Source organism: Mobula hypostoma, chromosome 8, assembly GCF_963921235.1.
Source record: "Mobula hypostoma chromosome 8, sMobHyp1.1, whole genome shotgun sequence".
Classification (NCBI taxonomy): Eukaryota; Metazoa; Chordata; class Chondrichthyes; order Myliobatiformes; family Myliobatidae; genus Mobula; species Mobula hypostoma.
In genome coordinates, this window is record NC_086104.1 from 94,293,921 (window position 1) to 94,318,546 (window position 24,626).

General features: G+C 40.2%; 1 protein-coding gene across 6 annotated transcripts in view; it reads left to right on the plus strand.

The window, feature by feature from the left end:
- Positions 1–24,626, plus strand: part of map4k3a (mitogen-activated protein kinase kinase kinase kinase 3a) — a 272,080-nt gene that overhangs the window by 41,838 nt on the left and 205,616 nt on the right. For all 6 annotated transcript variants that reach the window (XM_063056371.1, XM_063056372.1, XM_063056373.1 and 3 more), the window contains exon 2: positions 12,065–12,122. In XM_063056371.1, coding sequence (XP_062912441.1) covers positions 12,065–12,122 — 58 coding nt within the window. The remainder of the gene's footprint in view (positions 1–12,064; positions 12,123–24,626) is intronic.

The following is a 24,626-nucleotide window of genomic DNA, read 5'->3' on the forward strand; positions in this document are numbered from 1 at the left end:
GAAGGAGGTGATGGGCAGATAAGGAGATAAGGTGAAAGATGGGAATGGTGAAGGTGATGGGCAATTATCAGAAGTTTGAGAAATTGATGTTCATGCCATCAGGTTGGAGGCTACCCAAATGGAATATAAGGTGTTACTCTTTCAACCTGAGTGTGGTCTCATTGCAGTAGTAGAAGAAGCCATGGCCTGACATGTTGGAATGGGAAGTAGAATTAAAGTGGGTGATCCAGCATTTTCTGGTGGACAGAGCTTAGGTGCTGGGTGAAGTGGTCTCCCAATCTATGTCAGGTCTCATCGATATGCAGAAGGGCACACCGGGAGCACTAGGTACAGTAGATGACCCCAGTAGACTCACAGGTGAAGCGTTACCTCACCTGGAAGGGCATTTTGGAGCCCTGAATGCTTGTGAGGGAAGAGGTGTAGGGATAGGTATAGCACTTGTTTGCTTGCAAGGATAAGTATCAGGATGCAGATCAGTGGGAAGGGATGAACAGACAAGGGAGTCATGTAGGGAATGATCCCTCTGGAAAGTGGGGGGAGGAAAAGATGTTCTTGGTGTGCGATCCTGTGGAGATGGCGGAAGTTACAGAGAATTATGTGCCGGACTCGGAGGCTACTGGGGTAGTGGGTATGGACAAGAGGAACCCTATCTTTGGTGGGGTGGCGGGAAAATGGGGTGAGGGCAGATGTGCATGAAATGGAAGAAATGTGGGTGAGGGCAGCATTGGTGGTGGTTGAAGGAAAGCCCCTTTCTTTGAAGGAGGAGGACATCTCGTTAGTTTGGAATGAGAAACCTCATTCTGAGAGCAGATGTGATGAAGATGGAGGAACTGAGAGAAGGGGATGGTATTTTTACATTTGATAATGTGGGAAGAGGTATAGTCCAGGTAGTTGTGAGAATCAGTGGGTTTATAAAAGATATCAGTAGATAGATTGTCTCCTGAGATAGAGACAGTGAGATTGAGAAAGGGGAGGGAGGTGTCAGAAATGGACCAGGTAAATTTGAAGGCAGGGTGGAAGTTGGAGGCAAAGTTGATAAAGTCTGTGAGCTCAGCATGGGTGCAGGAAACAATTCCAAAGCAGCCGTAGAAGTAGTATAGGAAAAACTGGGGAGCGATACTGGTGTAGGCTTGGAATTTAGACTGTTCCACGTAGCCAGTGAAAAGGCAGGCATAGCTGGGACTCATGCGAGTGCCCATGGCTACACCTTTGGTTTGGAGGAAGTGGGAGGAGCCGAAGGAGAAGTTATTGAGAGTGAGGACCAGTTCTACCAAATGGAGGAGAGTGGTGATGGAGGGGAGCAGGTTGGGTCTGTTATTTAGAAAGAAGCAGAGAGTTTTAAGGCTGTCCTGTTGCGAGGTGAAGGTGTATAGGGACTGGATGTGCGTGGTGAAAATGAAATCGTTGAAAAGGTCCAGAGCGTGAGAAGTCATGGATGAAGGTAGGAAGGGACTGAACCAGGAGGAATAAAACAAGAGTCGAAGTATGCAGGTATAAGTTCGGTGGGACAGGAACAAGCAGAAACAAAGGGTCTACCTGAAGAGGCAGGTTTGTGGATCTTGGGTGGGAGGTAGAAATGGGAGGTGCGGGTTAAGGGAACTATAAGGTTGCTGGTTGTGGATGAGTGATCCCCAGAGTTAATAAGGTCAGTGATGATGTGGGTGATGATGGCCCGATGCACCTTAGTGGGGTCTTGTTTGAGGGTAAGTACAAGGAGTTGTCAACTGGCCTCAGCAAGGTAGAGGTCAGTCTGCCAGACTACAGCACCTCCCTTATCTGAAGGTTTGATGGTGTGGTTAGGATTGGCGCACAGAGTGGCGAGCAGTGCATTCAGAAGGAGTGAGGTTAGAATTGGAGAGAGGAGTGGTAAAGTCGAGAAGTTTGATATCTTGTTGACAGTTAGCAATGCAAAGGTTCAAAGAGGGGTGTCCAGGAAGAGGAGGACGGTTAAAGACAGGAGAAAGGGTCATTGGTGCAGGGTGGAGAGTCCTTGCCAAAAGGGTAGGCACAGAGATGGAGGCGGTGGAAGAAAAGCTCAGCGTCATGGCAGGAGCAAACCTCACTGAGGTGTGGGTGCAGAGTTATGAAGGTGAGGCCCTTACTGAGGACAGCATGTTCTGCCTCGGAGAGGGGAAAGTCAGGGAGAATAGTGATGACCCAGCACGGATGGGGGTGGGGGAAGGGGGGTTGATAGTGTCTGAGGAGAGGGGAGAGTTGGGGCTTTCAGGGAAGGTGGGGTGCAAGGAAGATGGCGTCTCCGAGGACCCAAGAGCTGACGGTGGGGCCTGAGAGACGGGTTTGCAGAGAGGTGGTGGGGGAAGGGAAGACTGGAGTTCCAGCGGCAGTCCCGGTGTAGAACTGCTGTTGATCAAGGTCCATGCTGGAGTCAGAGTTGCAGGTTGTGCAATAGGCCCTTTGAAAGAACCTGCATTGATGGTGGTGGAAACCAGGTTCTGAATCTGCTCATTGAAGTCCGCAGCAGGGATCTCGTCTGGGGTCATCTGTGCCTGCCAGTAATGGAGATGGCAGATTCTGCAGTCTGTAGACAGACGATCTTCCAGTCCTTGCTGGACGTGACAGAGGATCAAGTATTGGACACGTCCATTGCAGGTGGTCTGTCTACACTAATCCCATTTACCTGCAGTTAGGCCCATCTTGGGGTTTCCTATCCAAGTACCTGTCAAAATGGCTCTTAAACAACATTTGCTTCCATCATTTCCTCTGGCAGTTAGTTCTTTATAGCCTGTGGTGTGGTGGGGGGGGCTTGTCCTTCTGATCTCCTTGAAGTTTGTCACCTCTGACCTTAAACCTAGACCCACTAGTCCCCTGAAGTAGACAAAAGACTGTGACTATCTACGTCCCTCACAATTTTATAAGCCTGTATTTGGTTATCCCTCATCTTCCTGCGCTCCAGTGAGAAAAAGCTCAGCCTATCCATTCTCACCTGATAACTAAAATCCTCCAGTTCAGGCAACATCCTGGTGAATCTCTTTTCCACTAGTCCTCACTATCCTTTCTGTAGTGTGGTGACCAGAACTGCACACAATATTCCAAGTGTGGCTTGCCCAATGTTTCATACAGCTGTAACGTGACATCTGTACTCTTAATATTCAGTGAATCAGTGATGTTGAAATTTCTCATTTCTTTTTGCTGAGCACTTCATGAAGTAAGTTTGGCGATTTGAATTTTTAGTCAGGAGTGATGTTATTGCTATGAACTGGTAGAATATTTCTCTTTTTTTGCTTACATCGGCTGAAATAAGTCTTTAGATATAATACTGGAAAGTATCAGATTTCAAAGAGCTTGAAAATTAAGTAATTTCAAACTATAAAATGTCAGAACAGATGTGGCTAATTGTAAAGATGAGATTCTACAGATGCTGGACATCCAGACCCACACACAATATACTAGAGAAACTCAGCAGGAGAGGCAGCACCCTGATTGATGCAGGATCATGGTCCGAAACATCAACTGTTTATTCCTCACCATAGATGCTTCCTGTTGTGTGCCTCCAGCATTTTGTGTGTGGCTCTGAACAGATATGGCTTATGTTTTAAAATCTAACTTTACTGACAGATTGTTATTGTGTATTTACCAACAGTTGGAAAACAGCTGCATGATAGATACATTGCAGGTATTTCAAATCATCTGTGGTATTTTGTCCTCAGTTAAATTTGTATTTGTGACTAAGTTGGCATCTGTCTTTTGGATAGTTTACTCCCTTCTCTTACCCCTGTATTTTATGCAAGATGGGAGATCAGCCTCTCTCTTAGTAGAAAGATATATTGACCATTTCTTAAGATGCTTTCGTTGAGATTTGAAAATTGAGTTTTCTTTAACCTTCTCTTCATCTGGAATTATTTGTGTTCAGTAGGGATGCTGTCTTCCTGATGTAGAAGGAAGCCATTCTGTTCTTTGAGTCACTGCCAGATATTTAGTCATCCTGTTTCCCTAATTGTTGTCCCTGTCACCTAATTTTTTCATGTCCACCCAGGAGTACACCACTGATTCTTATGTCATTCAAGGTGACAATGAACCTAACAGTGGCGTGTTGGGAAGGAAAATCATGCTTCTGTATTTGGCCTCGGTAGTTTTCCAATGTTTATGAATGTTCTGATTTTGAGTTTGATTGTATCCAGGAGTTAATGATGTTACTCATTTGTGTTGTTTGGGGACATGTCTGAGATGGAGTACGAGAGATCCTGGTATCTAATCATGATCTTAAAGTTAAAGGAGATGCAAAGTGGAGAAAGAATGCAGAAAACTTTGTTGTTTTCTATGATATTGCAACTGATTCTTTTAATTTCTTTCATCTGTTTACTCTGTTAAGTAATCTATCTTAATAGTTGATTTCCTTTTGTGTTCTTCTCCACTTTCTCCCACTAATCCAAGGAAAATTTGCTGACTTAGATGAATTCATTATTATGAGCAGAATTTTGATCCAGGCTTAAATAATTATTTGCTGGTTAATTATCCAGAATATATTTTAAAATACACTTATAGTGTGAAAGAAATGTCTGTTGCCTGTCTGCAAAATAGTTGATATTTGGGTCCAACTTTATTGATAACGAGCTTGTTTATGAATCTGAATGTAGGCGAATGAAGCAGTTTGGGAACAGAGCTATCATGGCCTTGTTCTCTAGCAAAGTTGCACTAAGATGTTAGATCTCCAATAAGTTTTATTGTTTTTATTTGAATGCAGTTTGATTATTTTTGGTTTTTCAGTTGAGATGATATCATTACTTATGAAATCAGTTTATGTGATCAGTTTATGTCATTCCACTCTTCATTAAGTTTAATATAGTTGATACCATGTTCAAGGCACAGGGCACTTTCAATTGATTTATTTGATTATGATTGCACTGCTCCTGAAAAATGCTGTCTCATTCTGCCCTGCAGAACTGATGTACGGTTAGAATGACAATAAAGTTTTTGAATCTTGAGGCAGTATTTAATTTGAAGAGCTGCTAAATGCAGAACGTTTTTGATTTTTTTTGTATTTATCTACTTTTTTCTGATTCATCCTCTTTGCTTCAGTAACAATTATTGTTTACCCTTTGTACATGTGGCTGTCGTAGCATGAAGTGTAATTTTGTAGAGATATAGCTTTTTGACACTTCACAAAAATATCACGTTCCTGGAATATGTTTTGTAAGAGAAAATATGTAAAATGAGAAGGCACTCTCATTTGTTTCAGTGTAAAAACTCAGTTGCATTTCCACTGTTAAAGAATTTTCACTTAGGTCCCGTTGATGCTTCCCAATCTTTTTATGCTGTGGGCCCTTACCATTAACCGAGATGTTGCTGGACTCCAGCTTGGGAACTCCTGCTTTACAGCAGCATTTGAGTAAGCTTGTGTAAACATAGCTAAACTGGTGACATTCCAGATCATTTTTTGCTTATTTGTTCCACTGAACATGCTTAGAAATCTATATTTATTTTGCAGACTTGTTTTTATTTTTAAAAATATTATGCAATTTAAATAGTATAAAAGTAAAATACTGCAGATACTAAAAATCTAGAATAAGAGCAAAGAATGTTCACTAGTTCTGATATCTGTCTGCTTTTGTTTTTCTCCTCCCTGCTAACCCTCTAAACCCATACATACTGTTCGGGTCCAATTTGACCCGTTTTGACATTTGACAGCAGTAAAAACATCCTAAATGCCATTCTTAAGCCAAAAATTTTTCATTTTTGCATATTTTGGGTCACTTTTAGGAAAAGTCATCAAATTTCGGCTTTAAAATGGCATTTAGGGTGTTTTTACTGCTGTCAAATGTCAAAGTGGGTCATATTTGACCTGAACAGTATGTAAGGGTTAAATTATGCTCAAACTCAAAGAAAACCACAGGAATAAGCCCTCCAGCCCATAATATTCTTGTACCTGATGTCCTGATGAGGGTCTCGGTCCAAAATGTCATTTGTTTATTCCTTTCTTTAGATGCTGCCTGACCACCTGAGTTCTTTCAACATTTTGTATGTTACTGTGGATATGCAGTATCTGCAGAATTTTTGTTTATTCTTTTGCCGATGCAGTTTTCCTTGCTGCGTTTTTCCCCATTTGTGTTACTTAGCTACTTAATTGTGTTTGTGTGAGAGAGAGAGAGAGACCTGTAAACCAGTGTGATTGCTGTGCATATCATTTTTAATCTTTTGGATAAGGCATGTCCATTGTAATTGATATTCACTGAGTAGAGGTTACTTATTAAACTGCACAATATCTACTGTGGAGTATGTAGAGATTCTGTTTTGAATGTAACATGCACTTATCTGATTATGGAAACTGCTTTTTAGTTGAAGAGCAGACTGATGTTCAAACTGAAACAGAGTATATCTATCAATTTTTAAGTAACTCCTGTTATTTAAGTGATTAATTGGTACTTTAGTTTTTGTTCTACATATATTGGGTAGAAAATATGCCTTTGCTGTAGTATAAATTGGTAATTTAATTTGTATGTCAATTTTTGTCAAAAAAAAACTATAGGAAGTTGAAGACAGGGATACGAGGCCTAGTACTTGGGAATGAGCCTGGTCAAGTAAAGTTTCAGTGGGAACATTTGGGAACAGTTCTAATTTTGTTTTTATTTTTGTATTTATACAATTTATCATTTTTTGCATATTGGTTGTTTGTCAGCTTTTGTAGCTTTCCGTTGTGTTCCTTTGTATTTGCTGTGAATGCCCACAAGAAAATGAATCCCACATGTGACATATGTTCCTTGATAATACATTTACTTTGAACTTTCAAATCGATCTAGTCAACATTATATCTCCATATTATGGCAGGGATGAAATAACTTGTGTAACAAAGAATGCAAATTAATTATTGAAAACTACAAATGTTGAAAATTTAAAATAAAAACAGTGCTGGATATACTTAATTGACCAGGCAGCATTCTGTGAAGAGAGAAAAAAAAAACAACAGTTAGTTTTTTTGGGTCACTGACCCTTGACCAGAATGCTGCTTGACCTGCTGAGTATTTTCAGCACTTTCTGGTTTAATGTAAGTGAGGTATTCCAGCAAGGTTGGCTATTTATAAATCATCCTTGTTTACAATGTACCGTAGAATTAACAGCGCAGAAATTGGCTCCGTAGGCCAGCTGGTCTTTGAATTATGCTCCACATAGTCCTCCTCCAGCTAGGGTATGGGTGTCTTTGATATTAGTCTCAATGACTATGTAGTTTTGCATTGAAAATTGAAAGCAATCAAGTGAAACAAAATTTCTAAATTTATCAAGTACAGATAAGTAACTTAGAAATCAAATTACAGGCAGTCTGGATTGTACCAGTTAATTGAAATGAGAAATTCACGCTTCAGTCTTTGGACCTTGGGTAGTTTGGCTGCAATGAAAATTACCCTGCAGTTAAGTTAGTAAGGGTGCTTTTACAGTTATTTGTAGTCGCTTTGTGTTTCTTTGGTCAGAATTTATGTTGGTTATAAATCCTTATTTGCAATGTGCTAAAGATATCAACAAAAAGATGAATTACAATAGCTAGTCTGTCATTTTCTGTTTAATTAAAATTGTGGATTCTAGTGACGCTTGACATTTAGGATTTCCTGGTCTGGGCAATAATGTACATGCGGAGTACTCCTGAAAATTTGGTTTTGTTAGTATTAAATTGAGACTGTCTGGTTCCTGGGTGGTACAGATGTAACTTTAGCATTGTAACCTTCAATCCAAAATCTCTGGCCTAAATTAACTAATATTTCATGTCTCCATTATCTTTGAGGTTTTTTTTAAGAATTCCCAACTTGTATGTTGACTGTAGTGCCAATGAAGCTAGTCCAGTTTGCCAGTGTGTGGTTCATTATCCCTCTAAACCCCTTCTTATCTATCTACTTATATAAATGCCTTTTAAATGTTATTATTTTACTCACCTGATCCACTTTCTCTGTCAGCTCATTCTATATATGTACTGACCCCATATGAAGAAATTGCTCCTTGGGTCCCTTTTAAATCGTTGGCCTGTCACCATAAATCTATGCCCTCTGGTCTTTAGTTCCTCTTCTGTGGGAAAAAGACTGTTCACCCTATCTGTACTCTTTTTATACACTCTACAGTATTGTGCAAAAGTCTTAGACGCATATATGTAGCTAGTCTGCCTAAGACTTTTGCAAAGTACTGTTAATGTGGAGTGGAGAGCAAGTTTGTAAATCTGGCGGGAGAGAACGATGTTGGGAATGGCGAGGGTAGAGTCCCTCAAGAGGGGTGTGGGACAGGTGGCAGAGAAAGAGTGCCCAGGGCGAGGGGGGTGGTGTGGCTGCAGATTCACCCAGCTCTGAGACACCAGGCAGGTATGTGTCTCTGGTGCCTCCCCTTTCCTCCCCTCCCCTCTCCTCCCCTCTCCTATCCCCTTTTCCCTTCTCCCTGCCCTTTCTACTCTCAGTCCACAAAAGAGACCCATATCACAATCAGGTTTATCATCACTCACATACATCATTAAATTTGATTTTTGTGGCAGCAGTACAGTGCAAAAGTATTGGGCACTGTAGCTATATTTATGTGCCTAAAGACTTTTGCACAGTATTGTATATGAGGCTACCCTTCCGTCTCCCAAGTTCCTGCAGTACAATTAATCTCAGAGCATTGGAATTGTTAGGATGAGCTAGAAAGGCATTTTTTTTTAAAAAAAGTAATCTTTCTTTATTAGGAGTTGAAGAGAACAAAAGCAGCTGTGTTAAACAGTAATGCTTACATGATTCCTATTGAAACCATTTATGTTAAGTTTTAGTAAAGGCATCATAAGTTTGAAAGTGGTTTTTAAGAAGAGTTTATGAAAATGGTATTTTTGAAGGAATTTTATTTTTAATAGTGGAGTGGCTGGGGCTATCCTGTTAAGGTAAAGAAGGTTGAGATTTGATTTGAATTATTCAAAATCATGCAAGTTTCTGTTTATTCCAATAAAACCTTTTGTCATTCACTGTAGGAAGACAAATTAATTTAGGTTCAATATTAACTTTCATAAAGGAAATGGATAAATAGGAAGGGAAGGCTTGTATGATTATTGGCAAAGAAGCTGGGAGTAGTCCTACCAGGAAAGCTGTTCTTAGTTAAATAAAAGCACGAACACTGTATTTTGCCTCAGAGTTCAAGGGGTGAAAAATTAATGGGAAGCAACTGGTTATGTATCTGTTGGGGAGGGAGAGCAACAGCAGTGTCTGGAGTATGTGTGCATAGTTACATAAGGAAATCCAGAAGTTTCTGCCAGTGATTTCATGCTTTTCCATAGGGTCATTGCAGTTTTCTCTAGAATCAGTTGAAGAGATTGGCGTACATACAATCTAGTCTTTATGTATTTTTAAAATTAAACTTTGAGCTTCAACTGAGTTTTAAAACTTGTAATTGGTCATAATTAATAATAATACTTCTGACCCAAAGATAACTAATTTTGTATGCGTCAGTGTTATCTCAGATAAGCATTTTAATTTTTTTTAAATGTCAAGAATTGAAAAGTATCGGCACATAATCTTGTATTATTCAGGCTGTGCATACTGTCTTAAAATGATATTAGAAAACTATTTCTATTCCTGTGTGACAATCCTTCAGTTTGATAGGCTTCGATGTGGACGATAACATCACAGTGACTGTATGGCACAGAACCCTGACACCTGATGCTTGACTGCAGCTGTGCTTGGCAGATGAAATCTTTGCCTTTGGCCTTTCTGCACAACTCAAGTGCTGCTGGCTGTAAAGTCCATAGCATTGTTTTGTTTTAAGATAAAATCAGTATAACTAGGCACTAAAATAATTACTGTATTAATAATGCTGTTAAAATAGTCATAAAAGATGAGCTACTCTAACTGCCAATTTAAATGTATCACTAACACTTAATAATAATATCAACAGCTTATTAATAGAGTACCTTTCATACAAATGATGTAGTTCAAAGTGCCTTGCAATGGGGGTAAAATCCAAACATGAAAAGACCTGATGAAGATTGAATTAGAATGATTGTGAGCATAGTTTTCTTTACTTTGATTTATAGCTACTGTTGTAATTGAATACGTTTTGTTAGTTTAATTTCAGCTTTCCTTTGTAAAATTGTTTTGGAAATGATAAATGTATGAATTAAATTGGATTCACATTGTTGGGCTTCAGTGGTGAACTCATTTATGGGGTTATTGCACCCAAAATCATTTATCGATCTCCATTTGGCAATAAGTTGTCCCTTCAGCAAAATGGTTACTACAGACAGAGTGTTAAAGATCTGAGATTTGTTCTCGTGGGAGGGTAAGTGCATACTTGAAATAAAAGAAACGTTGTACCCTGGAGCTTAAGACTTGTAGGTGTAAGTGTTCAATGAAAACAATTGTAAACTTAAAATGGGTTGGGATGGCCTGTCCCTCTTTGTGAGAAGTACTGACCTTTATAAAGATGAGGCAGCTGGGAATTTCCTTGTCAGCATATCTAATGTTAAAGTTTGCTTGTATACACATTGGAGTTGATGTTTGGTTTGCTAACTCAAATGGAGGAATGTACTTGTAACCTTTGCTCTTATTATAATTATCCAACTTGGGTATTGAATTAAATAAATATTAGGTTTGCACATTTCTTTTGGTTTGTTGAATGTAGTAAGGAGACTGATTCCCTACTGTAACAACTTGTTGCTACTGATTGTTTGACATGTTTTGACTTGAAGAATGATTAAGGATATAGGATTTTATTTGCAATATTTAAATGTACTAGGAATTTGAGTTGAATTGGCAGGAGTTACACCAAAAACAAGGTTGAGCAATAATACAGAATAAAGTATTACATAAAAATAAAGTTAGAAGTACAGATTTAGAATAAGATGTGCCTAAATACCAACGTGTATTTACAGTGTTATCAGCATATCCTTCTGCAATTGGACCTTGGACTTTCTGACTAACAGACCCCAGTCAGTTAAGTTAGACAACCTCTCCTCCTCCACTCTCACCCTGAACACCGGCGTGCCTCAAGGCTGTGTGCTGAGCCCTCTTCTGTACTCCCTTTTCACCTATGACTGCGTTCCTGTACATGGTTCTAACTCCATAATCAAGTTCGCAGACGGCACCACGGTGGTTGGTCTGATCAGAGGGGATGACGAGACGGCCTACAGGGATGAGGTCCAGCACCTGGCTGCGTGGTGTGCCGACAACAATCTGGCCCTTAACACCCAGAGGACCAAGGAGATCATTGTGGACTTCAGGCATGCTAGGAGTCACACTTGCATCCCCATCTACATCAATGGAACTGTAGTGGAGTGTGTATCAAACTTCAAATTCCTTGGTGTCCACATTTCCAAGGATCTCACCTGGTTCCTGAACTCCTCCATCCTGATCAAAAAGGCACAACAGCACCTTTATTTCCTGCGGAGCATCAAGAAAGCTCACCTCTGTCCCAGGATACTGATGGTCTTTTACCACTGTACCATTGAGAGTATACTCACCAACTGCATCTCAGTGTGGCATGGCAATTGTCCCGTATTGGACCGCAAAGCATGCCAGTGTGTGGTGAAAACTGCCTAGCGGATTATCGGCACCCAATTGCCCACCATTGAGAACATCTACCATAAACACTGCCTGGGCAGGGCAAAAAGCATTATCAGGAATGCATCTCACCCTAACCATAGACTTTTTACTCTCCTCCCATCCGGTAGGCACTACAGGAGCCTCTGCTCCCACACCAGCAGGCACAGGAAGAGCTTCTTCCCTGAGGCTGTGACACTGCTGAACCTCTCATCACAGCGCTAAGCAGTATTGCATCCATATCGTACTGTCTCAGTACTTCTATATGTGTGTGCTGTAGCACTTCTTTTATTCACAGTTATTTTGTAAATAACACTATTCTTTGCATTTCTGGTCAGATGTTAAATGCATTTCATTGGCTTTGTATCTGTACTCGGCACAATGACAATAAAGTTGAATCTAATCTAATTATAAAACTGTTTAAAGTGTTTACAGTGCAGTGATGGGAGTAATAGATTGGGGATGGTGGCATCCCAATTGCAGAAATTCCAATGATGTATTATAATTGTAATTTAAAGATTTAGTTAGATTGTTAATAAGAATATTGAAAACTTGTTTCTTGTATTCTGTTTTAGGCTCGGAATGTCAATACTGGAGAGTTAGCAGCTATAAAAGTTATTAAGCTGGAGCCTGGTAAGTAATTTACACTGGAAGTAATAAACTGTACTTTGTAAGTTGGTTCTCACAAGACACCAGATAGAATTCTATTGGCTGTGAATACTGCTCGGCATTCAGCCTTCAGTAAACCTTTTTCTTGAGTCATTTTTTGATAATGATAAGTATTGTATAATTTACCAGCACTGTTAGAAAAACTTATTTTGGGTATATATTCTTTCTCATTTATTTTTCCATCCTTTCAGTGATGCAGTCGTGCAAATGCTTTCATTAATCGTTGCATTTAGTTTGATGTATAAATAACACTGATGTTTTAATCCAGATATCAGTAGTCAAGGACCAGAATTTAGTTATTTAAGGATATGTGTGATGATCAAATCCTCTGTTAAAATTGTGGTTTCAATGCTTCCTGGATCAAAAAAAAGTCCAAGTGTTACACCAGTCAACATGGTACTGAAGATAAAGATGCCTGCTATTGTAGAGAAATTAAACCTTGCCCTGACAATGGTTTCCCAAATGTTTGGCGGAAGGAATGACTTAAATAGGCAGGTGGCTTTTTTTCTTATTCCAAGAGAAGATTGTTTTCCCCTTTTGTCAAGTTCCAACATCTATTCACATGAAGGAACAGAAAAATAAGCAATCAACAAGGACCCATAAGATCTGAAAAAAGAAATATGACCGCATGATAAAGGGACACATCAAAAGTTTAAAAAAAAATCCAATGAACAGGTGAAATACACCCAGTAGCCTAATAAGGTAGCCATTGAATGTATGTTTGTTATCTTCTACTGTTGTAGCCCATCCACTTCAATGTTCAACATGTTTTCCATTCAGAAATACTCTTTTGCACACCACTGTTGTAACAGCATGCTTATTTGAGTTCCTCTTGACTTTTTGTCAGCTTGAGCCAGTCTGGCTGTTTTCCTCTGACCTCTCCCATTAACTAGGCATTTTCACTCGTAGAACTGCCATGTAGTTCGTGTTTTTTTTTGCACCATTCTCTGTAAACTCTAAGATGTGCATGAAAATCCCAGGAGATCTACAGTTTCTGTCTGACACCAACAATCATTCCATGGTCAAAGTTACTTGGATCACATTTCTTCCCTATTCTGATGTTTGGTCTGAACAACAACTGAACTTCATGATCATGTCTGTGTGCTTTTGTGCATTAAGCTGCTGATTAGATACTTGTATTATTGAGCAGGTGTGCTGGTGGACTTAATAAAGTGGCCACTGAATGTAGAAAAATAAGCAATCAGCGAGGACCAGTAAGATCTGGATTAAAAAAAACAATACAGTATGATGGAGGGAGATTTTGAAAGTTAAAAGCTAAAAAAAAATCAAATAAGCGGGTAAAATAGAATAATTTCTGTAGGAGGCCATTTGCGCCATCAAGTTCATGTCAGCTCCTTGTGGAGCAATCTAGAAAGTTCCGTTTTGTGACAGCATGCTAATTATTTTCTGCTGTGCTTATCTCATTGATTTTTGAAATCCCTGGCCATTTTAGACCTTAACACCATTAGATATAGGAGCAGAATTAGGCCATTTGGCCCATTGAGTCTGCGTTGCATTTCATCATGGCTGAACCAGTTTTCCTCTCAGCCCCAATCTCCTGCCTGCCTTCTTCTGTATCCCTTGATGCCCTGACCGATCAAAAATCTATCAACCTCTGCCTTAAATATACATAAAGGCTTGGCCCCCACAAAGAAATCCATAGATTCACCACTCTCTGGCTAAAGAAATTCCTCCTCATCTCTGTTCTAAAAGGACGCCACTTTATTCCAAGGCTGTGTTCTCTAGCCTTAGACTCTTGTCAGCATAGGAAACATCCTCTCCATATCTACTCTATCAAAGCCTTTCACTGTTCGGGAGATTTCAATGAGGAAACCCCTCATTCTTCAGAATGCCAGCGAATACAGGCCCAGAGCCATCCAAGACTCCTCATATGACAAGCTATTCAATCCTGGAATCATTTTTATGAACCTCTTTTGAACCTTCTCCAGTGTCAGCACATCCTTTCTTCAATCAGAGACCCAAAACTGCTCTCAATACTCCAAGTGAGGCCTCATCAGTGCTTTATAAAGTCTCAACAGTATATCCTTGCCTTTACGTTCTAGTCCTCTTGAAATGAATGTTCACATTGCATTTGCCTTCCTCATCAGTTTTCCCTGTCCATTTGCAATGAGTTCCAAGTTGTAAACATTGCCAGCTTGAAGAACTTATTTCTTACTTTCCCATTCTCATCTTCCCTCCTTAAAACAAGGATCTGTGTACAGATCCAAAACAATGTTCTCTGCCTTCAAGACCCTTTTTGACAATGACAGATCCCCATGGCTGCTTTTCAAAGCTTAAATGATATAATTACCAGTAATTGCACAAGCATGTACATATATCAATATGTAATCAATTATTAGGCCCAAGGCTTCTAGTGCCTGTGGTGTAATCCACAGAAAGGTGTTGTAACCTAAACTTCTAGAGTTGTGATTATTAAAGGATGCACATTGTCATGATGAAGAGGTTGTGTTTCTATGAGTTACAACTAAAATGGAATGAATGGGCGCGGAAGATCAGTGTTTTTTTTAACCATGCTGATACATCTCGATGTTGAAATTACAAGATTCTGCTTGTGCTGGTTAAGCGAGAATTGCACTCATTCCTTGGGTCACAATCCATTTTCAACCATGTTACTTAAAAACAAAATAGACAAGAATAATTGTATTTTGTGGAAGAGATGCTTTTCTACATCCTGACTGTAGAAAATTGTGAAAGATTTTGTTTGTGATTTTTGGAGGTAGCTTTTAATGAAAATCAAAAGTGTAATTCATGGGTTGTTAAATTACTGGAAGTTCAGTTCTAAAATCTAGATGTTTGTGTTTAAACCTCTTCTCAGCAGCTGTGCAATGTAAATTCAAAAAAATTTAATGACCTTAAATTTAATTTTAGGTGCTCTAATGGTGCCCACTAAAGTACTGGATCTTTGTAAAAGTCTGCCATCAAGGGTGGAAGCTTGTTGGTCTGGCCCACCCATATGGAGGAGCACTGATTCCTCAACAGATGGGAAAGGCCTATGGTTGATCTGATGCCAGTACATTTGGCAGGCTCAGTCTGTGGCTCCAGACTTGTGTGTTTAACTGCTCTGTGTGCTGATGTAGCAACCAAATGAGGAGAATGTTGGATGAGCCCAAGCTCTGAATTTGAACCCACTTTTAGTCCAGGTCCTTCTCTTGAACTTCCTGACACTCTTTCCCACTACATGTCTGCATGTGTATAAAATTAAAACTTCAGTGAACCTGCCAAATTGAGCCCAAGGACATTTTTTTAAATACCAGACAGAGTTAAGATCCAAGCCAGCCAGTCCAATGTGATGCAGGCCTGGCAAATTATACTTTATTTGAAACCCAAAACTGATACAGAGTTGGATACCATTAGTTGCAGGTTAGATAGCTAAGTTTTTACATTGTCTTAAAGGCACCTGCCCACACTGAAATGTAATACCTTTCATTTTCCCAGATGAATATAACTCCATCAAAAGTGGAAAAAACTCAACACCATCGAGGATAGATCGACTAAATTGACTGGCTCCTCCTCCTTCACCTCAAACATTCATTCCGCCCGTACTTCCACACAGTGATTGTGACATGTACTATCTAGAAATGTATTCCAATTACTTGCCAAGGATAGTCCAAATGAGCTTCCTAGACCTCCAACCTCTACCAGTAAGAAGGCCAAAGGCAGCAGGTGCCCATCTGCTTGCTGTTTGCACACTGGTTCTTGGTTGAAAAGAATTGTAATGTTAGGATGAACCCTGAAATTCTCTTACCATCTGCTGCTGCTGCTTAAGAACGTGACTGCCTTCTAGCCTTTCGTGGGCAGTGAAGGGTGGTCAGTAAATGGAAATTGTTAGTGGTAAGAAAGGCAAATGCAATGTTAGCATTCATTTTGAGAGGACCAGAATATAAAAGCAAGTATGTAACGCTGAGGCTTCATTGGTCAGACTGTACTGGGAATATGATGGCAGTTTGGGCTCCTTATTTAACAAAAGGATGTGCTGGCATTGGAGTGGGTCCAGAGGAGGTTCATGAGAATGAACCTGGGAATGAAAGGGTTAATGTGTGAGGAGTGTTTGATGGCTCTAGGCCTATACTCACTGGAGTTTAGAAGAATTGGGGGGAGGTATCTAATTTAAATCTATTGAATATTTTTAAGACCTAGATAGAGTGAATGTAGAGAGGATGTTAAGTGGGGCAATCCCTCTCACCTTTTCCTTTCAACACACCTGCCCATCACCTCCGTCTGGTGCCCTTCCTCTTTCCCTTTCTTTCATGGTTTGCTCTCCTCTCCTCTCAAATTCCTTCTTCAGCTCTTTACCTCTTTCACCTATCACCTCCCAGCTTCTCAATTCACCCCTCCACCCCCAGCTCTGCCAGCTGCCTACCTTCCCCTCACCTGGTCTCACCTATCACTTCCTAGTTTGCACTCCTTCCTCTCCCCACTACAGTTTTATTCTGGCTTCTACCCACTTTCTCTCCAGTCCTGAAGAAGGGTCTGAAACGTTGACTTTGTATTCCTTTTCATAGATGCTCGATTTCCAGCATCTTTAGAATCTCTTGTGTCCAAAGAAAGACATTGGAAAGAGGAATAGAAATCTTGATGAAATAAATTGAATAAAGTCAGAGGCTAAACACAAAACAAAAACTGCAAAAGGAAAATTTGAAACTGATTGAATTGATATTGAAATAATTATTTTTACTGCAGTATTAACAATTAATAACTTTTAAGTACATTTATTTGAAAATTGTGTTGTCAAGTATAAGTAAAAATGGAAAAAGACAAAGTTGCTAGTTTGATCTATCTAAAAATACATTTAGAGCCATAATGTCCTTTCCATTGAATTAGAGCAATGTCACTTTACTAGGGCATAAGTCATTCTCTTCCCTTTGGTTTCCATTTTGCCATTGTAATACAAAAAATCACTTCTTACCATGATATTGGTCCACCAAAGTTTGGTAATTCATGAAGGGCTTCTGATTTTTAAAATAGTACATGAAATAGAGGTCATTGGATGGACATATGATGAGATGTATTGTTGGTTTTGAAATTCTTTTTTCAAAAATGCAAGAATTATTGTAACAAAAGTTGTAGATCATTGGTGAAGGAAATCAGTTTGATGTTGAATATACTTGCAATATAAACTTTAAACAGCTGTCAACTGACCATGATGAATCAAGATGTGTTTAAGTGGAAGGTTATTAAAAAGTGAGTGATTGTTGAGATTGATGGATGGACTCTAAATCTTAGTTTATCTTGGGTTTACTTGGGTTTAATATCCTGATCCCCTGCCAATACGTTGCACTGTTTTCACTGTTTCAAATGCAAGGTCCAGTTAGGTGGCAGTATGCTCGGAAGCAGCATTCACCCTCAGTCCAGTCAAAGGAATACAGTGTCTTATGGTTAATTGGGACACATTGGGACCAGTACATTTTAGCCCGATTAAATAGCTGCCCCAATTAGCTGAAGCTTCATGGAAATAGTTAAAAAAGAGACTAACTACTGTTCAACTGCATAACAAATTGTGTAATTAAATAAAATACAAAAAAATTAGAATATTAACAATACCACTGCAATACATAAAACTGTAGTTCCTAATAGTTATTGATGGAGGAATTCATCCAGTGGACGCTGCTCTTATGATTGACAGTGAACATGTCAGCACAGACATCAAGTACAGATAACAGACTGCCTTCATACAATGCTTTCGATGACTGCATCCTACAAATCTTCAGTTTCATTGTAACATTTAGGATAATTGTTGAAGTAGTGAAATCATTTCATTTTCACTCCTGGCCATTTCTGGCATCTCCAAACCGGAATGCTTGAAACTACAGTGAGCAACAACAGTTCGAAATTGTCTTGCTGCTCATTTCTCACCAAAAAATCACTGCTTTTTGAACTCAAACATAAGCAACTGACGCGATTTAAAAACTATTCACTTTATGCACGGTATAGTGTATGGCGGCCACAGAATTGTACGTGCCTCATGCTACTTAAAAACTTGGGCAACAGTCTCCTGGCCCACTTAAATGGCATAGTGTCCCAAATAAACAAAGGGTATCCTGGCAATTTTGTCAATTTGCTTTTATTCTTTAAGGATTATATAAAATGAGCGGCTGCCCCAATTAACCATTGGCCTAGCTAACTGGAATCCACTGTATTTGTTCATCTTGTACTCCTATTTTACAATTGCAAGTCACTACTGAATACTAAGAACATCAAGTACTGTAGGGTATTGCATCAGCGAGTTGCTTGATAGCAGTGGAGCTGGATTGTGTTTCATTGTATTACCATCTGGACTTGCGGTATTCTGTTGGGCTGAGAAGGTGCATGATCCAACAAAAGGAGTGACTGGTTGTCTTGCATGTTTTTATTGTGATCGCAAGACCCTGTAGAACATTGGTAATGTGGAATACTTCAAGTCTGGTTCATTGGTAAGACCATTGGCAGGGAAACTGTGTTGCCTTGGTTGTGGTGAGGACCACTCACAACACGCTGGAGGAACTCAGCCGGTCGGGCCGCATCCTTGGAAACGATCAGTCAGCGTTTCGGGCTGGAACGTTGACTGATCGTTTCCATGGATGCTGCCCGACCTGCTGAGTTCCTCCAGCGTTTTGTGAGTGTTGCTTTGACCCTAGCATCTGCAGAATATTTTGTGTTTGTGGTGAGGACTATCTCCTCACTGAGATCGCCTGTTGCAGTTGCCCAGGAAAGGAAATGCGGAGGTGTTTTGGGAGAGAGCAGTGATCTCTGACCGTGCTGGAAACCGTACTGGATTGGGGGGCTGCTCTCTGGTGTTCACAAGCTAGACCAGGACAACTTGCCATCAATCTATGGCCATGCTACTCAGGGACTTGGGCTATGTCATTTTTTTCCTTTGTGATTGTATTTTTCTTCTGAAATCATAACCACGTGCTCTTTGTGCTATATGCAGAGTGCTTTTGGTAATGTGTTCTGCAGCTTGTCCTTGGAGGAATTCTGTTTCGTTTGGCTATATTCATGTGTGGTTGAATGATAATTAATCTTGAACTTGATCAATGGTTTAGATAGAGTTCTTCACTTGCGTGGAGAAAATGTACAGTTATTTAGTAAAGAACAAAACTTCAGTGAGAACTACTTCATAACTTTTTGTTCCCCCTTTAATTATTGGCTACTGCTCCACACAGTACTGAAAAGATACAAATGACATCTGAATTGTTTGTGATTGTCATGAACTGTTCCAACAATGCAACTATCCTGGTTATAGACTTTGCCAGATTTTACTCTGCCATTTCAGAATCAGGTTTAATATCACTGGTGTATGTTGTGAAATTTGTTGTTTTGCAGTAGCAGTCCGTGCAGTACATAAAATCTAAATTTGAATAAGTGTGTGTGTGTGTGTGTGTGTGTGTGTGTGTGTGTGTGTGTGTGTGTATAAGAAGACATGTCCAGGGTGATGGGATCCTTAATAATGGATGCTGCCTTTTTGAGGCATCGTCTCTTGAATGTGTCCTGGATGTTGGGGAGGCTACTGCCCATAATGGAGCTGGGTGAGTTTACAACCCATTGTAGCTTTTTCCCATTCTGTGCCAGTTAGAATGCTGTCCTTGGTACATCTGTAGAAATTTGTGGATGTCTTTGGTGACATACCAATTCTGCTCAAACTCTTAATGGAATATAGCCACTGTCATGCCTTCTTTGTAATTGCACCAATATGTTGGGCCCAGGATAGATCTTGATAGATGGTGATACCCAGGAACTTGAAACTGCTCACCCTTTCTATTTCTGATCCCTCGATGAGATTTGGTGAGTACCTTTGACTTCCCCTTCCTGAAGTCAACAATCAGTTCCTTGGTCTTACTGATGTTGAGTGCAAGGTTGTTATTGTGACACCACTCAAACAGTTTCACTCCTGTACACCACCTCATCACCATCTGAAATTGTGCCAGCAATAATTGTGTCGTCTGCAAACTTACAGATGAGTTTTGAGCTGTGCCTAGCCGCATAATTGTTGGTATAGAGAGGGTAGAGCAGTGGGTTAAGTATGCATCCTTGAGGTGCACCAGTGTTGATTGTCAGCGAGGAGGAGATGTTATTTCTGATCGGCACAGATTGGTCTGGTGAACAAGTCAAGGATTCAATTGCAGAGGGAAGTACAAAAGTCCAAGTTTTTGGAGCTTTTGACTGGAACTGAGGGTATGATTGATTTGAACACTGAGCTGTAGTCAATAAACAGCAGCCTGACGTGGGTATTGCTGTTGTCCAGGTGATCCAAGGCTGAGTGGTGAGCCTGTGAGATTGCATCCGGTATAGACCCATTGTGACAATAGGCAAATTGCAGTGGGATTAAATCCTTAGGCAATAGTTGATTCAAGCCATGACCAACCTCTCAAAGCACTTCATACGGTAGATCTGAGTGCCACGAAGTGATAGTTTTTGAGACCCTGCTCTTCTTGGGCATTGGTATGATGGTCTGCCTTTTGAAGCACTGAAAGATTGAAGGTGTCCCTGAACACTCCCACTAGTTGGTTGACACTGGTTTTCGGAGCCCTACCAGGTACACCATCAGGGCCTGATGTCTTGCGGGTGTTCACTCTCTTGAAAGCTGTTCTGAGACAGAGTTCTCAAGGTCACCTAATGCTGCAGGGATTCACAAACATGCATAAAAGGCATTGAGCTCATCTGGGAGTGAAGCATCACCAACCTTCATGATGTTAGGCTTTGCTTTGTAGAAAGTAATGGCCTACAAACCCTACCAGAACTGCGTGTGTTTTATTTCCCTGAAAATAGCCTTCCGTATGTTGTTCCTGTACTCGTATAGTTCTGGATCACTGGTCTTGAATGTCACAGACCTAGCCCTTAGCAGGCTATAAATTTCCTGGTTCATCCACAGTTTTTGCTTCAGGTGTGTCTGGTATGCAATACCTCTCAATGCATATATCCTCCAGTGCCTCTTAATTAGACAAAGCAGTATATTTGAAATGGAAGTTGATAGATTCCTGATTGATCGGGGCATCAAGGGATATGGTAAGAGGGCAGATGTATGGGGTTGAATGGGATCTGAGATCAGCCATGATGAAATGGTGGAGTGGACTCGATGGACTAAATAGTCTAATTCTGCTCCTGTGTCTTATGGTCTAGACTATATAAGGCCTAGGAGTAGAATTAGGCCACTTAGCCCATCGAGTCTGCCTCACCATTCCATCATGATTTATTCTTCTCAACCCATTCTCCTGCCTTCTTGCCACAACTTTTGAAGTCCTTACTAGTCAAGAATCTCTCAACCTCCTCTTGAAATATACTCAAGAACTTGGCCTGCACAACGTCTGTGGCAACACCTTCTAGTTCTGGACTGGAAATTGTAGAGATTCGGTTTCTCATTTGTCCTGTTTAGTTCAGCCCAACTTCAGTGGGAAGCTTGTTGAAGAGAAGGTGCAGTACTGCATAGTGGAAAATTTTGAGGTACTGATGTGCATTGATAACCACAACATGCATTGGTTTATCAGTGCTCTTAATAGCTTCACAACCCAAATATCCAAAGAACTCTTACGATTGAAAGCCTTGACAGAAAGGGAGCTTCAGCCTCGTAGGGAGCAATTTAACCAACACCACCTCATTAGTCAAGAAGGCATAGCAGAGTTCGCACTTTCTGAGGAGACTGAAGCATGCAAAGCTCACTACTCCATTCTAAGAACTTTCTACTGGAGCACCATTGAGATTGTCCTGTCTGGATGCATCATTGTGTGGCTCGGAAGTTACAAGGCATCGAACTGCAAGACCTTAGGGGATAATTAAAAGCTGTCAAGAGGATCATCAGAATCAGGTTTATTATCACTGGCATATGTCGTGAAATTTATTAACTTAGCAGCAGCAGCAGCAGCAGTTCAATGCAATACATAATATAGAAGAAGAAGAAAAATGATGAGTAAATCAATTACTGTATACATATATTGAATGGATTAAAAATAGTGCAAAAAACAGAAATATATATTAAAAAAAAGTGAAGTAGTGTTCGTGGGTTCAATGTCTATTTAGGAATCGGATGCCGAGGGGAAAAAGCTGTTCCTGAATCACTGTGTGTGCCTTTAGGCTTCTGTACCTCCTACCTGATGGTAACAATGAGAAGAGGGCATGTCCTAGATGCTGGAGGTCCTTAATATTGGACTTAATAATGGAGGGTGTCCCTCCACCCTACCTGTGATATTTACTGGGAGTATTATATACGAAGAGCAAGAGTATTGGTGACGATTCCTACCACCCGTCCCACAATCTATTTGGCCCACTACCATCAGGTTAGAGGTACAGGAGCATCAGGATTAGGACTGTCAGACTGGGTAACAGTTGGTTCCCTCAGGCTGTGAGACTGATGAATACCCTGCCACCACTGAATTCTCATCACTGGGATAGTGAGCTGTTTACTGTTTAGCTGTGCTGCGCACTTCATGCATTTTGAATTATATTTTATTAACATCTATGGTAATACAGTGATTCTGGTTAATTGGGCCAGTGGTTTATCAGGGCAGCCACTTATTTGGGATAACTCTTAAAGAACAAAAACTGAGAAAATAGCTGGAATTCCCTTTGATTATTTAGGACATTCTGTCGTTTAATTGGGGCAGGAGATTCTCACAACTTTCGAGCTAGCGTCAGACTGTGCTTAGAGCAAAGTTTTTAAATAAGTGCGTTTGTGTCAAAAAGCAGTGATTTCTGTCACTGATGGTTAGCAGGAAATAAGCAGTAAGACAATTTGAAACTGCTTTGCTCAGAAACAGCCAGGAGTGAAAAAGAAACTGCTTCGTTTTGAATGTTACGATGAAAGTAGAGATTTAAAGGATGTTGAAAGAATTGTATGAAGGCAGTTCATTTATCAACACTAGGTGTCTATGCTGATTTTGTCAATCAAAAGAAGGTGTACACTGGATAAATTCCTCTGATAATTACTGTAGTAATTTTGATAGTGTTCTAATTTGTTCTGTATTTCATTTAAATGCATAATTTGTTACTTTAAATGGTAGTTTTTAAAAATACTTTTTCAACTATTTCATGAAACATTGGGTAATCGGGGCAGCTGTTTAATTGAGTCAAAATGTTCTGGTCCCAGTGTGTCCTAGTTCACCAGAATTCACTGAGTTTTGTTTTGAGCTATGTGGTAGATGTATTGTGGGTGCACTGTTGCTTCATTCAGTTGTATATATGGACAGACAACAGTGAACTTGAAAAACTGTTCAACCACAACTTGACACATGCATCCTAAATTTTACTGCACAGCAAGTAATCTGACCCAGCCTTACTTGCCTGTTTTTTTTCTCAGCTTTTCGTTTATGGAGAGACAATCGCCTGAAATGACTTCCTTTCCATTTCTTCTGCTATCACCTCAAATCCCAACATCTATATCTAGAGTTTAGAAGAATAAGAGGTGAAACTATTGAAACTTCTAAGACTCTCTGAGAAAGGAAAAAAAGAGACTTGGGGCAGTAATTTCAGGAAGTAGGGTTGGTCTCTTTATACTGAGATGAATCAGCATTTTTTTTCCCTCTGTGACTTTGAACTCTTGGGAATTATGTACACCAGTGAACTGTGCTTTTGAGAACTGGGCAAGGACGTGTTGATGTCAGAATAGATCAGTCAGTATCTTCAGATGGCCTTTGGCAAGGTGCCTCACATGATGCTGCTAAACGAGCGAAGAGGCCATGGTATTGCAGGACAGAAGAATGGGAACAAAGGGGGCCTTTTCTAGTTGGCAGCTAGTGATTAGTGGTATTCTGCAGGGGTTGGTGTTGGGTATGTTACTGTTCAGGTTGTTTGTTAATGATCTGGATGAATTGATGTCTTTGTGGCCAAGTTTGCGGATGATACAAAGATAGTTTGAGAGGCAGGTAATGTTGAGGCAGCAGGGTGTCTGCAAAAGGAGTTGGTGAAGTTAGGAGAATGGGTAAAGAAGTGGCAGATGGAATATAGTGCAGGGAAGTGTAATGGTCATGAACTTTGGTAGGAGGAATAAAGCTAAACAGCTAGCAAATTAAAAGAATCAGAGGTGCAAAGGGGCCATATGGTCCTAGTCCTGGATTCTTTAAGAGTTATCTTGTTGGTTGAGTCAGTAGTAAGGAAAGTAAATGCAATGCTAGCATTCGTTTCGAGACGACTGGGATATAAAAGCAGGGATGTAATGTTGAGGCTTTATAAAGCAATGGTCAGACTGCACTTGGAGTATTGTGAGCAGCGTTGGGCCCTATATATAAGGAAGGATGTGCTAGCATTGGAGAGGGGTTGATTGGAGGTTTACGAGAATGAACCCAGAAATGGAAGGGTGGACCTATGGGGAACATTTGATGCCTCTCGGCCTGTACTTGCTGAAGTTTAGAAGAATGAGAGGGAACCTCATTTGAAATCAATTGAATATTGAAAGGCCTAGTTAGTGAATGTGGAAAGGATGTTTCCAATTGTGGGAGAGTCTCGGACCAGAGGGCATAGCTTCAGAAGAGAAGGATGTCC